This window comes from Clupea harengus, chromosome 6 (assembly GCF_900700415.2).
Source record: "Clupea harengus chromosome 6, Ch_v2.0.2, whole genome shotgun sequence".
In the NCBI taxonomy this organism is placed as follows: domain Eukaryota; kingdom Metazoa; phylum Chordata; class Actinopteri; order Clupeiformes; family Clupeidae; genus Clupea; species Clupea harengus.
Genome location: NC_045157.1, coordinates 3,803,424 through 3,818,576, shown reverse-complemented (window position 1 = coordinate 3,818,576; position 15,153 = coordinate 3,803,424). Strand labels below are relative to the sequence as shown.

At 41.9% G+C, this 15,153-nt stretch overlaps 2 protein-coding genes across 4 annotated transcripts; one reads left to right on the top strand and one right to left on the bottom strand.

Annotated features, from left to right (window-relative positions):
• Positions 1-720: 720 nt before the first annotated feature.
• LOC105908761 lies at positions 721-5,488 on the bottom strand. Of its 3 annotated transcripts, XR_004163831.2 has the most exons (10): positions 5,226-5,398; positions 5,041-5,083; positions 4,803-4,948; positions 4,242-4,358; positions 3,912-4,041; positions 3,426-3,695; positions 2,938-3,246; positions 2,600-2,746; positions 2,394-2,465; positions 721-1,924 (listed from the first exon to the last, which is right to left on the bottom strand). XR_004163831.2 is itself a non-coding variant. In XM_031568787.2 (8 exons), the coding sequence occupies exons 2-8, from the start codon at positions 5,081-5,083 to the stop codon at positions 2,458-2,460; spliced, it is 1,053 nt and encodes a 350-aa protein (XP_031424647.1). In that variant the 5' UTR covers positions 5,226-5,488; the 3' UTR covers positions 2,089-2,457. The 3 variants fall into 3 exon arrangements, 1 of the variants encoding a protein (XP_031424647.1); XR_004163830.2 differs by lacking the exon at positions 4,242-4,358 and having other exon boundaries at positions 730-1,924; positions 5,226-5,488; XM_031568787.2 differs by lacking the exons at positions 721-1,924; positions 4,242-4,358 and having other exon boundaries at positions 2,089-2,465; positions 5,226-5,488.
• LOC105908751 lies at positions 5,412-14,305 on the top strand. The gene is made up of 13 exons (XM_031568785.2): positions 5,412-5,718; positions 6,099-6,138; positions 6,257-6,271; positions 6,561-6,700; positions 6,809-6,944; positions 7,214-7,483; positions 8,618-8,929; positions 9,041-9,207; positions 10,053-10,103; positions 10,687-10,764; positions 11,616-11,669; positions 12,061-12,207; positions 12,413-14,305. Exons 2-13 carry the CDS (start codon positions 6,099-6,101, stop codon positions 12,599-12,601), a joined length of 1,599 nt encoding a protein of 532 aa, XP_031424645.1. The 5' UTR covers positions 5,412-5,718; the 3' UTR covers positions 12,602-14,305.
• The last annotated feature ends 848 nt before the right edge of the window (positions 14,306-15,153 follow it).

The window sequence follows — 15,153 nt, the reverse complement described above, 5'->3', positions numbered from 1 at the left end:
TTTATTTAAAAAAAAAAATTCCACAAAACAGACTGTTCAAGGTGGGAAAACACAGAAGAGCAACTCAAAAACATTATCAGGATTGTTGTTTTCTTCCTTAAAAGTTAACACTGACTTTTCACATAAAAACTGCCACAACCTTCTATTACATTTTAACAATATATTAGATTTGTTTATAATCTACTAAAAACGTCAATAAAAACCTGTGAGCAACTGAAGCCTTTCCAACTATTTTGACAATAGTATTTACATTTACATTTTTCAGTGCATTTTTACATTAATTTTGCATTTCATTTTGAAATGTTTAACACAATACACAACAGTTACTGCTAATTCATATGATCGCTTTAAAAGACATGGCATTTCTCAAGACAACAAGTGCTAGGTTAGAACAGCCTGTTATAAGGCACTGTCAAAATTACGTTGACCTGATCTAAAAGCAGCAATACGGAGTTCTGTTCCAAAAACTAGTAAGCTAACTACCTAAAAGGCATGCAAAAACCTTGCAAACACCACCAACAGCTGACACTGATAGAAGCTTGCCAACACACTAAGGGCCTTTAACTGGTGTATTTTGGCAGTTTAGCTGGCAATGTCATGCGTGTATAAGCTTTTCTTCCATTTTTGCAGGGTGTACCAGCCCGTTAAACAGAACTACATAGGGCATATCCTGGATGGCTAGTGGGGAAGACACAGGTGTTTATCTGTCCTTCACATGACCATATGCTATCAAAATGAATTTGAGGATGGTACCAAAACTAGTTGCCTATAAAGCCATATCTCAAAAAGTGTCAAATTGTTGCATAGTGTTACTTCAAATGACATATGTGACATTTATGAAACACATGTTACACTTTTTTTTTATGATCGTGTAAGAATATTTCTGAGGTACTGTGGTATGTGAGTAATCCACGCTGTGGGCCCTTAGGGTTGTGAGCACACAGAGACACACACTGCAGCTTTTGCACTCTGTTGAAGGGTACTGTATGGGTGGGCATTGGGCACACTGGCACTGGGCAGACAGTGTAGTAGGGGGCATAAACACAAACATTTACAAATGTAGTTTACATTTACATATAACATATAACATATGCACAGGTCCGAGGTGTGAGGAAATGGTGTGTGTTTGGTAATGTTTTTCAGATTTTTGAACAAGTACAATTCTTCACCTCCCTGTGGATCTTATAGGCTGTGGTTAGTGTCTACAGAAATGGTCCCAAAGGCTAAATTACCAAAAAGCTGTTTTGGAAACCTGCAACATTTACCCCTGACAAAGTTGTTCAGTATTAGGCTTTTCTGACAGACAATAGGCACAGAAACTTATTAGGCACAGGACACAGATTAATAATGGCCAGAACTAAATCTGCAAGCATTGTGTGGTGTAACAGGCCAATGGAAAAGTTCTAAATAAAGCATGCCTTCAAAGAACATAAAACAAAAAAAGTATCAAATTAAGATAACATAACTATTTTTCTTGACAAATATACCAGATAGATGATAGATAATGATAGATCTGTCATTGATGATAGATGATAATGATAGATCTGTCATTCAGGGTGCATCTAAACAGGGTGTAATATTCTTCCTAATCACAGACCACCTCAACACAATCCCTCCAGCAGTGGAAGGAGAAGTAGCAACGGTTGCAATTAAGAGGTTTCACACCTGTCTGACATGTCTTCATTGTTTGAGGTCCAGTGTTGAAAAGTGGGACCACTCTGATTTCTAGTACAGGACGGGAAGACGGTGGTAGTGGTGTTCGTAGTGGACGTGCTGAAAGAGGTGGTGAAGTTGGTGAAGTTGGTGAAGTCGGTGAAGTCGGTGAAGTCCTTGAAAAAGTCACCCATGTTATTGAACTGGAACTGGGGCTGGGGCTGGGGCTGGGGCTGGGGCGAAGACTCAACAGATGAGGGAGGAGAAGGGGCTGATGGGATAGTTTCAAATGAGAGTCAGGTGATGGTTCTGTTAGTGACAAATACCACTAATATTATTATTTGAATCATCAAATGATGGTTATTAATAGAAAACAGGAAGTGTGAAAATATATGAAGGGCAATCCTCACACTACTACAAACATTATTTATGTTGTTTAATTTTTATGGAGGTGGCTGATCTTTTCAGGGTTTGATCTTTCTGGCTGGGGAGGAGAGGCATCTTTGATCACTGTGAATAAATATCCATTCACCCCACATTTCCATCACTCGAAAGACAGACCATCAGTCAATCTATTCTGACCCACAGTTCATTGAGACTGTCCTTCACAAATACTTCCAAACGTGTCACGGCATTGCCAATTAAAGGTTGCAACTGTGTGTGTTTCTCCATGTTTACCTCTGTTCCTAGTGTTGCCACATGAACCACAAGGTAATAGGAGTTATAAGTAAAACACATACCGTGTCAGAAGGACGGTGAGCCCCTGTCTCGTTGGTTGGCTCAGGCTGACTCACCTCTATTCCACTATAGGGCTAAACACACAACCACATCAAAGGTCAGCAATAACAGAATGAGAAAATGATAAAACCATACAAAATATACCACCGTATAATGAACAGGCATTAATGACAAATACAAGTTCAAGTTAAACAACAAAAAAGCACACCTGCATGGCACTGGCGAGCCGTAGCTGCTGGGGCAGAGGGGGTGCGGCTTTTGCCTTTGTTACAGCAGCACTTCCACACACACACGCCGAGCAGTATGAGGAGCACTACAGGGATCAGTGCCAAAAGATACATGTAGTAGGTCTGCTCTGTAGGCAGAAAAATGGACAGAGAGAGAGAGAGAGAGAGAGAGAGAGAGAGAGAGGTAAATACCAACAAACACTCAAAATGAACAAACTCAATACATCAACATTCAGTACCAACACTTATATGGGACGGAAGAAGTGAAAGCTACACATGTGAGAACACAGGAAGTAGGCCACTGCTACGGGAAACATACGGTATGTACGTAGAATCCTCAGAGCAACCAGAATTCCATCCTTGTCAAAAAACTGGTATCTGCCTGCATCACTCCTCTGTATATCATCCAGCTCGAGGATGAATGCATTCGGGCTGCCTCGCAACCGAATCCGATCCTCAAAGAGCCGTTTTCCCTCGTCCGTTTGTGTCCCTCCGCTAACAATCCGGTATTCCTCGCCTGGTTGTGGACTGAAAACCACCGATATTTCATGGTCAGGGATCTGAAGATTGGTTCCCCAGATGCCACTTCCATACAGTTCCTCATCCATATTGAAAGCCTGAACATTGGCTGAAGTGAGAATGTAGAGAAAGGAGAGAAAGAAAGATAAAGGAAAGGAAAAAATATTCACATTCTTTTATGAGGGTCACACCAAAGAAATTACCATTACTACTATTACCAATACGAATATTACTACTATTGCTACTATTACTACCACTACCTTACTTCTCCTGGTCCCTTTTCCTCACCTGTAATGGTCACCTGTGTTTTCGAGACCTCTGCCCCACTTTGTTTCCGGAAAGTGTAAGAACCCATGTCAGCGGTGGTTGCCGCACGAACCATCCAGTAGGACTCCTGAATAACACCCTTGGAAACATCGTCATAGGAACTGGAGGTGTTCCATAGAACCTCCCCTCTATTCGGGGAAGATGGATGGACAAACTCTAGGATGGATGCCTCGTGGGGAACCTTCAATTTCAAAGGTTGTCCGAAGCCAACCACCTGTGGCATAGTACAGTCTAAGAGGGAAAAAAAGTGTGTAACAGAAATCCACATATATGAGCAATAAAACAGCTTACAGGATGAGATCAAGTAAGACAAATTGAACATACTGCGCACAAATTCAACGGCTCCAATTCATATGAAGCATATATTATTTAAGGAGTCAAGTAGGCTGTGTCACAATAAGCTTAATTTGTATAGCTACTGATGGACTGCCATATAGTTCACCTCACCTTTAATCACAAGTTTGAGGACCGTGTGAAAATTCACGTCAACCCCCCAAGAGAAAATCCCTGTGTCTGTCTCCCGTAATTCGGAAATGAAGAGCGTCTGATCCTTGAACTTGTAATGATCGTCTGTCGGCTGAGTTAAAGCACAAGTGTCAACATGTTGCTAAGAAGACAACAAGCAACCTGTCTCAACTCCTATAGGCCTACCCATTCACAAACTTCTTACTTGTGACTTGTAAGATCTCATTTGAATAAACGTACAATGACTTGTACAAATTAATGTATATTTGTAAATATATACTTTATAATTTGTAAATATAAATCATACTCTACCTGTGCATTTGTCATAAAATGTAAGTTGTAAATATGTAGTTCTGCGTGTAAAGTGTTGAATCGCCAAGTACCATAAGATCCACAAAATCCATAAGTGCAGCACTTTTATCTGTATGGCTTTACAAACATTAGATAAATGTTCAATTTGTTGACACTTGCCAGGATCCATTTCAGCTTTGTGGAAGTTTGTTGACGCTCGCTGTAACATTAACTTATCCTCAACCAAGAACATCAAAGAGCAATTATTGTTGCTTAAGGTAGCCTACTACATACTCTACGGCCTGAATCAAACAAGACTGACATCTAGAGGTCGCTCCATCGCCTTTGTGTGAAGGGGGAGACACATTTGTGTGGATCGCAAGAAAGTACAAATAATTCTCAAAATTCTCAAAATGAAGTCAGTCGAAACTGGCATGAATGCGTGAATGGATCTATAACTCGTTGGATATTTGTGGATCATGGTACAATAATTGAATTTGAGAATAATTATTTGAGACATTAGCCCCTCCACTAAACACACACGCGCGCAAAAACACGCACACTCGCACAGACATATCTTACCTGCGTTTTGTTGAGAACCATTACAGCCTTGGCTGAAGGAGACTGTGGTGTGAAATATAGATCTGACATTTCGGGATCATATGCAAGTGAACGGGGTATGTAGAATGACGTTCCAGGGCACATCCCATATATTTGCTTGGAAGCAGCTGGAGAGCAAAACAATTCTCAATCACAAATGGTCTCCAACAGGTCATTCCTACACATAAAGTCATACTGAGAAAGAAAGATGTCTACTAACCGACACAGGTCACAATGCAAAGGAAGTGGAACAACCCAAACATCTGTAAAACATCAACAGCAAAACACCAGAGAAAGTCGTAAGGACCATGCAAAGTTCGTTTTAGGAACCATGTTATGCGGAACTAGGAAATGGCTTTCGATTACCGTTTGCACACACATGCCGATCGAAAAGAGTGTACTTACGATTGTAGAGTTATCTGAAGGTATTATGTTACAGATATTTCTAGTTTCAGATGGGAGTCTTGTTGTCACCTATGTGGATCTCACCATGTTGGAAACATAGGACAACCATGCATACTCCGTCCCCTCAACCAAATGGGAGGAGTGTAGTGTCTCTACTCTGCTATATTCCGGTTTCCGCTAAGGACACAGCAGTTCGGGAGCAACTAATGTGCTGTGGTGAGGGCAATGTTTGGGCAAGCTAAAGGCTAGATTAATGATAGCTAGCAGCCAAGATGGTGAAAATAAATGGTATAGAGACGTTGCTCATGTGACTGCGGGTGGTCAGGGCGATATTAAAACGATTTTTCTCAAGAACGAGGGCGTGGTTTGTTGGTGTACTGACTGACGTGAGTTCCAGTTGATAACAACCTTTTCCAGCATGGACTCGATGCACCTAACACACGTCTGAAGTGCACTTGAATTGTGTGTATACTCCAAGCAAACAAAACTAACCGTGAGTATACACTACTGTAACATGTCTTCATTAGTTTACGATCAACCATTTACAAATAATTCGTTAATTAACTAGCGTACAAATTTACTATGTCACAGTGTCGCCAATTAGTGCGATTTATTTGGTAACATCGTGGTGTTACACATTTTATGTTACATTTTAGATTTCTTTATGACTCAAAACTACGAATAACGTGGGCTGCTAGGAAGTACACATCTTTTTAACTTCTCTCCTTCACAGCCTAAAACAGCTACATGAATTTGAGGATGGTAGAAACCTGTAAGGCTACCTACAAAGCATAGGCTACTTTCACAATGTTGGTTGCTTTAAAAAACGTTTCTACTTTTTGTCATGTCTCTATCCTTTCTGGTTATTTGCAGATGATGTACCGCTTGTTTTCCGCCTTGGGTGTTCTATTCGGTGAGTAGCACACTGGCTATAACCGTGTAATTGGCCTGTAGGACTGTCATTGTATTGCTGGCTACACTACTGTGTTACAGGTTCTTACAGTAACCTATAAATCTGCTTTACTCTGCAGGAATGGCCTCAGCGGGTAAGGAACCAGTGGCTGTCCCTAGTCTCCTGATTTTGTCACAAAAGACATCACAAATGGGATAACCAATCAAGAACTATTTATAACTATAAAGGAATCGTTGGTGAATTAATTAGGGATTTCAGAATCAAGAGCTGTTATAGAGTTGTACCATGATACTTTACTTGGCATAATAAATAGTCTTACTACAATATGTATTTTTTATTTTTGTTGCTTTTATGGTATGTAATCTAAGGTCATGCATGACAGTTACACCTGTCTCCCTTTCTCCTCTCTCCCTCTCTTATAGGGGTCTTTTATGGCTTAGGGCCAGAGCCAAAGACGATATGTCCTGGGATGCCATTCACTTTTACACGGACATATAAGATAAGAGCAGACTTGATGTACTACAAGAACGGGGTTGAGAGGAAGGTTGCCACTACCAAGGAGGTAACACCCATATGTCAGGGACCAAGGATCAGTACATCCAATAATACATACAGTCCAAACCAACAAGCAGGAAGTTTGCTGTAAATTGACTATGTTTTTTCCCCCCAGATTATAGACTCCCAGTTTCGGTTCAATGGCAGTGAACCTTATATACCCGAGGTAATGAAAGTGCATGAAGGGGGTTATTATTGGAAGGCTTTCTCTACCGATTTTAAACTGGATCACATCACACTAATTCTGAAAGGTGAGTATGTTGTGAAATGTCATCTCTGAAATGTTTTGTACATTGAGATATTTTACATACTTAGCTTTGCTCCCTTTGTACTCTCTACCTCTGTCTGTCTGTCTGCCTGTCTGTCTGTCTATCTATCTATCTATCTATCTATCTATCTATCTATCTATCTGTCTATCTATCTATCTCTGTCTATCTATCTAACTATCTATCTATCTATCTATCTGTCTCTGTCTATCTATCTATCTATCTATCTATCTATGCATATATATATATATTAGACTGCAGTGTTCGTCAAAATGTGGTGTACGGTGAGGAGTTGGCCTTAAATGTGCCGGCGGACGCGTCTGTGTTGGAGTTCACCCCTCACCTCTCAGACCAACACTCCGTCCTGTGGAGACGGATACACAGAGGGGGGGACGAGGAAGCAAGGGGCGCGGTTAAGGACGGCCGCTGGACAGCACAGAGGATGACCCAAGCGGATCAGGGGCGCTACACTTTACTCAGGGAGAGTGGTGGCCAGATCTCCAGCACTGTGGTCTCTGTTGAAGGTAAGACCAATGAAGCGCGTGCTGAGAATATGGGACAGATGATTGCCAGAATAGTAAAAGAAGACAAGGTGTTGCCATATTTCTCTGTAAGTAACTTCTACTTCTGGTTTATATGAGTTGAGATAACTTTCAAAAACCTTGAGATTCACAAATAGGACTGATTTGCGAATATCACAAATATGATTGAAATATTTGTGCCATCACTTGTCTTCATTGATTAGAGGAAAACTATGCCACATATACTATATGCCGTTTGACATGTTTAATGAGATACAGGAATTGTTTTGCTTTGAAGAGTACATTTTAGCGCCTCCCTTTTTCAAGCATGTTCACCTCAATTTCACATTTGTTTATGATTTCCTACACTTCCCAGAATGCATTTCAACCACTACTAGCTAACAATTGCAATTGCTGATTTGTCTGTTGTAGCCTGGTTGCAGTTTCATTTAGTCTTCTTTAGTTGGATTATTCTGAGTATGATTATTAAATGTTGCCTCAAAAAAGTGTTGGAAAAGAGAAGCCCTTGCATTTCTCTTTCATGGTTATAACACCACAACAGTGGCTACCATTTTCGATTGTGTCGGAAAAAACATCTTCTAAATTCATTGTAGCCGGAAAGGACATGTCCTTTAGTGGCATCACTATGGTTACTCATGTCCCATGCGGCTCCATCTGCAGTGTGTGTTCTAGAAACACGGTAGGTAAATCCGGGACTCCTTTACCACTCCTATGAGAGGCTTTAGTGTAGCGGTAGTCTGGTGGGAGACAGACATGACTTCATGATCAGCACCTCATGATGAGCGAGTTCACAATCTGGAGACAATTTACACACCTAAACTGTGGACACACTGTCAAAAAGTAGGCTATTAAAGAGGTGAGCTCAGTGGACATTTAAAAAATATTTCAAAATTGTTGTCTTCTTCTTCTTCGGTGATCTTACCTGTTTTATGCCCCTTTGATTGTGTGGTCTATTAAATACGATTTCAATTTTGTATTATGTATTAAAGCACTTTGAGCTGCATTCTTCGCATGAAAAGTGCTATATAAATAAAGTGTTTCTCACTTATTTACAGTATTTTGTAACCAAGATATGTTTCCCTTCTGTCTTGTTTGTTTTTCTCCCTGCAACTTCAGAACTCCAAATACATGCTCACGTGGCTGATGACGACGTCAGAGATCACTGGAGAACTGATGTTAATATCTCTGCACGGGAGGCTGTAGTCACTTACTTTACGGCTTTCGGGGGTGAGCATGTGCTCTTCCGAGACGGCATGGAGACTGATGAGGGCTTCGACATTTTTGGAAATCGTATCACACTCCAAAAGTCAACGCTCCAAAAGTCAACTTTCAGCATCAGCAAAGCGCAGCCAAGTGACGCAGGACGATACGAGATCCATGACAAGAATGGACATCTGGCCATCTCACTGTATCTGGAGAGAGACCCTGGTCAGTCGTATGCCATGACCTGTTTTTATTGTTGTATAATGTATTCATTAATTCGACTTTAATCTCTTTCTGCGTGTCAACATTTGTCTCTCTCCTTCAATCTCTCTTAAGAGTTTGATCTTAAGAGTTTAGCCACTCCCCTTGGCATATCTGCGGGCGTGCTGGCAGGACTGCTGTGCTGTTGCTGGTGCTGTTGCAAGTGCTGTAGTGATGACGACGGTGACAAGACTGAGTCCGCCGCTGCTTCTCCAGACACCGAGCAACTCGCCCACGTCCATGTAAGCGTATCTACGTTGGCCAACTTTTGGGGTAGATTCAGAAGGGGAAAGTCTTAGGGTTAGGGTCCTCTGCAACATCTGTCGGCCAAGGATAGATGTGGGATCGGTATTAAAACCGGAAGTGACAATGTAATTCCGACAAGTGATCACACCCGTTGTGTAAAATATGCGAATGTCAGCACATTTGATTCTTAAAGAAAAGCCTTTGGTAACAGCAAGTAACGAACTAGTCAGTTGGCGAGCCACTGGATAGCTAACAAGCTAGCTAAACCTAGAGTTTGGGGTGATGTGCTCTGAGTGCAAAAACAAGATGCAGACTATCAAATTAATTTTTACACATGTAAATAATTATAAAGACTTCTTATCAGTGCTATTGAGTACACCACATACCGCAGCAAATTACAAATGCATACATTAAACAAAAATGAAGTACTCACTCCCGGTTTTAATACCCATCCCATGGAAATACGGATCCTTGGCCGACAGCCTGAACGAAGTTCAGTTCTTTTGAGTTAATGTAGGGCCTTTGTGTTTTGACAGCATCAGAAAATGTTGTGGCATTTATTCCTCTGCAGCATCCTCATAGCTCACTGTCACTCCACAACAGAAGGGTAGGGTCATACTTAGAGTAGAGTTGATTCACAGTTACAAGTAGGACCAAGGTTGAGGATTCAAATGACTGAATTAATTAATTAATGAATGAGTGAACTAAATTGCCATTAGGGAATTTGTCCTCTACACAGCACAACCCATTAAGGCTTTACAGGTTAAACAATATGCAACACAATACAGAAAAGACAGCTATGTTCCTGTTTTTTTCTTACCAAGTTTCCATTTTGTAACAGGATCCCAGTGAGATGTCTGGACCCGGCGACCCCTTGCAACCTCCATCATCTGTGAGAGACCCCTTGGCCTATACTTTTCAAATGTGTCACACTATATTTCACATTCGCCACAGACTATACCACAGCCTACACAATCTTTATGCTCTTCTTCCCAACTTCATGAAAATCAAATTCAATTAGCTGTGACTCCCTGTGTCAGTGTGTGTACAGTGTGTCAGTGTGTGTACAGTGTGTCAGTGTGTGTACAGTGGGTCAGTGTGTGGGTCAGTGTATGTGTACAGTGGGTGAGTGTGTGTACAGTGTGTCAGTGTGTGTACAGTGTGTCAGTGTGTGTACAGTGGGTCAGTGTGTGTACAGTGGGTGAGTGTGTGTACAGTGTGTACAGTGGGTCAGTGTGTCAGTGTGTGTGCAATGTGTACAGTGTGTCAGTGTGCCAGTTTGTGTCAGTGGGTCAGTGTGTGTACAGTGTGTACAGTGTGTCAGTGTGTCAGTTTGTGTCAGTGGGTCAGTGTGTGTAGCATCCAGGACGCAATATTCTTGATGATTCACCAGAGGCAAAACGTGCACACATAAACAACTGCTTCCTGGGTAAAAGAACACTATTGAAACCCTGTTTGTCTCTCCTTGCTCACAGGCTCCCTCTTCAGGTGACACCAATGAACTAACGGCCTCCATGGCGTACCCCCCCAACCCCTGGGAGAACAGTCCACCTGTAAGTCATCAGCGCACACGCACACACATACACACATCTCTTTGGATCTCTAGTCCAGCCATCAGCACACACACACACACACACACACACACACACACAACAAACACACACACACACACACACACACACACACACACACACACACGTCTCTTCGGATCTGCTGCTCACATTTATGACCAATCTGTCTCTGTCTTCAACCTTCTCATCATCATCAGCATCATCAACCACATTGCTACAAATCAGTCATTTCACTGAGATTTACATTAATATTTGTTCTTTTGGTAAATTCAATTCAATTCAGTTTTATTTTTTTTATATTTTCATTATATTTTTCAAATCCAAAGTGACTGGCAAATGTTTTCAGTTGAGGAGGTCCAAATATGTCCACATACTGTATGTATAATAAACAAGGCTTGATTAGGGCGCACGTAGGCAGTCACCCTAATAAAACCCCAAAAATACTGTTTTGAGGCGTCACCTGGTGGCAGCTTCCTGAGCTAGCCCGGATGGTGATGTTTTTCAGGAGTCTCTGTCCCATACATTCATGTATCAAAATTCCAGGGAGGCATAATTTGAAGGCGAAATCTGATTTTTCATGAAGGCATCATGTATCACAGCCTGCCTGAATCTGACCGACAAATTGCTTTAGAAGCCAAAGACTCATCCAGATGTCTGTAGACGTGTATAATCATCTGCATCCACAAGACTACCGCCCTATGTCATACTCTCTCAGTTCATTTAGCCTCAGGTTCAGTTCATTTATGTCTCGACAGTGGAATAATGTTTACCTTTCATATTTATAGATCATGTGTGTTGGTTTGCTCCTGATTGAATGTGTTTTGTGATTTCAGCCTTACTTTCCTGACCCAGCGTCAAGGCCACACAGCATAGTGGTCCCCGTGGAGGTTTGTACTCTCGTCTGTAGTAAGCTCATAAATGACACATTAACATGAAAATTCATGTCCCCTAGTACAGTGGTCTCTAGACCTCTCTTTAATATAGCTTTCCGTTCAGTCATTCTATCTATTACATTTACAGGTACCCGTGTATCACCTTGCTAATAGTGTTATGGAGCTAGATTACACGAGAGAGGAGAGAGAGTATAAACTGATATGTGAGCACATTATAGGGCTCTGTGTTCAGAGGCAACCTCCCCATTTCACATTCTCGCTTTCCGTCTTTTTGCTGCCGTGTCTTGACAGTGGAGTAACGCTTACCTTTGTTTGTTTGTAGATCTCTCTTTCTATGTATCTATTTGTTTCTTCCCGGGATGATTGAGTTTATATTGTTTTTCAGCCACGCGTCCCTGAGTGGGTTCCCAGCGTCCCTGAGTGTGTTCCCAGCGTCCCTGAGTGTGTTCCCAGCGTCCCTAAGTGTGTTCCCAGCGTCCCTGAGTGTGTTCCCAGTCCGTACAGTTCAGCAGCTCCCACTGCTCCTCCTGAGGTGTGTACTGTTGTCTGGGCACAAAACAAGCATCATAAGAATAAATCATTAACTTTTTTTGAGAGATAAAATCTGCAGACACCAAGTGTGATCTTATATGAGAAAGTGTTCATTTTAAGTATGTTCTCAAGGCACTGCAAAAAAGGTAAATAGGGCAAGCACCACATCCGGGTGAATCCACCCTGATCTCTCTGTCCCCTTACAGGCTCCTGATGGAGGAGGAGGAGGTGATCGTGGTGCTCCCACCGCCCCTTCTGCACCCCCCGACCCTGGGCCGCAGTACCAGTCGAGAGCCTGGGGTAGTGGCCAGGATGACTTTCTCTCCAGCTCTCCTCTCTGCATGGACAGCGCCACCGACAGCTGCACCTTCACCTCAAACAATCTCAACTTCTAGACCGATGCGTTCCGTTGACAACTCGGGATCGATGGAGCATTTTCACACGCAGTGCACTGTGACTTGTGTTGCGTCCTACTGACTGGTACGCTGTGATTTGGTAGTTTCACGCTCAAAGACAACGCGCACTACCTCATTTGCACTGGGCCTGTTCTGCTGCAGTGCTGGAGTGGATCTGTCAATACCACAGACTCTCACGCCATCCAAAGGGCCACCTTCTTTCTTTGACCTGTTTCTCTGTGTCTAATGTCTGTGAGTCTGTTCGTGTCTGCTAGTGTCTTATGTCCCTATCTCATGTAAGTAGGCCATTTCATGTATCCTTTTCTTAGCTTGCTAGAATTGGTAGCAATGCAAGTCTGTGTTATTTTACATATTTATCACACAGGATTGTAATGTTCTTACTGCCTGATCAGGTCCAATCTCATTCACAAGCCTTGGTGTTTTTTTGTGTCTTTTTATGTATGCGATTTTATCTCACTTTGTTGTAACTTTATAATGGTGGATAATGAAAAGACATTTTCAGTCCCAAACGTGCTCTAAATGCCCATGTAAGGCCTCCAGTATCCAAAAGTGGCCTTATCCTATCTCAGTGCAATTAATCATGTTGTTGTTTATTTCTGTTTACACTGTAACACCCTGAAACCATTACTATGTTTACAAATGACTATTTAACACTTTAACACAAAGTAACAGTCTGGGGCGGTCAACTCATTTTGAATGATATTATACTGTCTAGGTTTGGTGTACACCCTGATTAAAAAGATGACCCCCCCCCCCCACCACCATCACCAAATGTCATGTCATTACATAATTCACTCTGCCTGAAATCTTTCCACATGTATTTAGATGTAAGCCATTATGTGAAAGTGCCACAAATTACAGCCATGTTTAGATATTGGTAGGTTTCACGTACAAGCCATATAAATTGATCCCCTCATGTAGTCTCAGATACCATTAGACTTGATTGTTGGCTTTTGTCTACAGCCACAACAAGATGTTTGGAGCCAGGCATATTAGCATTTTGATTGCCATGGTCAAGCTAGACCCCCACCTGCCTGGCATTCACACACCCCTATACCCCTTTCCTTACATGCCCCTACCTCACACCTTGAACTAGGACATACCCACCCCCTCTCCTTATTCTTTACACCTAACACAGAACTTCCTCCCCAGACCTGTAGGTAATCGTTTATGCCATTTTTTAGTATGTTAATTATGTAGTCCTATAAGGGATAAATTTTTTTTTTTAACAAACAAACAAACAAGGCTGACTCACGTAAGTTTTTTTATTGCACAAGCGACACACACGTGGTTATGGAGAAGACACAGGACACACACACACACGCAGGCCTCAGGTCACTGTGAATGTAATCTCTGCATTTAACCCATCCCGGACTGTCTTTCCTCCAGGACCCCAGGAGCAGTGGGCAGCTTTTCAGCGCCCGGGGACCAAGTGAACCGTCTGTCTTGGTCAGGACGGACAGGAGAGTGTTCTGTTCTTTTTGCATGTTTTTCTGTTGGGGTTCTTAGTGGAGGAAACCCCTTGTGAACACGTGGAGAACATGCAAACTCCACACATAATTATGTTACCATTCATAACAGGGCGGCAAAGACAGTGGAAGATAACCGCTAACTTGTAACTTGTTGCTGTGAGTTAGAAATTCCGAGGCTAAAACTTTGTTGGAATAAACAGATTCTTTCTAAGCCGCCTTCCCGAGTTCCTTTACTCACTACCAGCTATCTTGAAACATTGAAACAACTGTGGCGTTTCATCAAAGATTCGCCAGGAACAGCAGACTCTTTCAAATGCAAACAGATTGCTCTCTGGGACAGTACAGAATCATGATCAGTATCAGCACTTATGTTGCTACGTCTTTTGAACTCGTTCATGCACAACACTGTCTGTCAGTGTCAGTGATTCTTTTTGGAGTAATATCTCCGCGATATCCTCCAGAACAAGGCAAAATGGACTGCAATATGCAGTGGAAGGATATATCCAAAACATTAAGATCAACAACGAAGGGGACACAACAATAATCGAAGCTAAAGCATTCAGGTCTCATTTAAAAAATGAGAAACCCCACGACCTCTTCATTAAATGCCACCAGCACAAACTCAAAGTCAAAAGTCAAAGTAGCTTTATTGTCAATTACTTGTAGACTAGTCATGTTCTTTCACCGCTGGGTAAGATCTGTATATAATATTTCAAGCTAGCTACCTACAAAGATTATTATTATTCTGTATTCCATCTCTGGCGAGGTATCTAGCTAGCTAGCTAGGAGGATGGTGATAATCTAAAGTACAGTACAGTAACGTAGCAGTGTGGAGCAAGATAGCTGCTAGTAAGGTTATTGTTCAAGGGATGTGTGTGCATGTTGCTAAAAGTATTTCACAGTCACTGTACTGATAAATTGCTTGTAAAACTGATGATCCTGATGTAATGCTATGGCTTTGTATCAGATCGCCAGGTCATTGCTCTCAGGTTGTGCCTTATGCATACCTTGGGATACTCAGGAGTAGGTTGCCCATTCACAAAATGTTACAATGTGCTG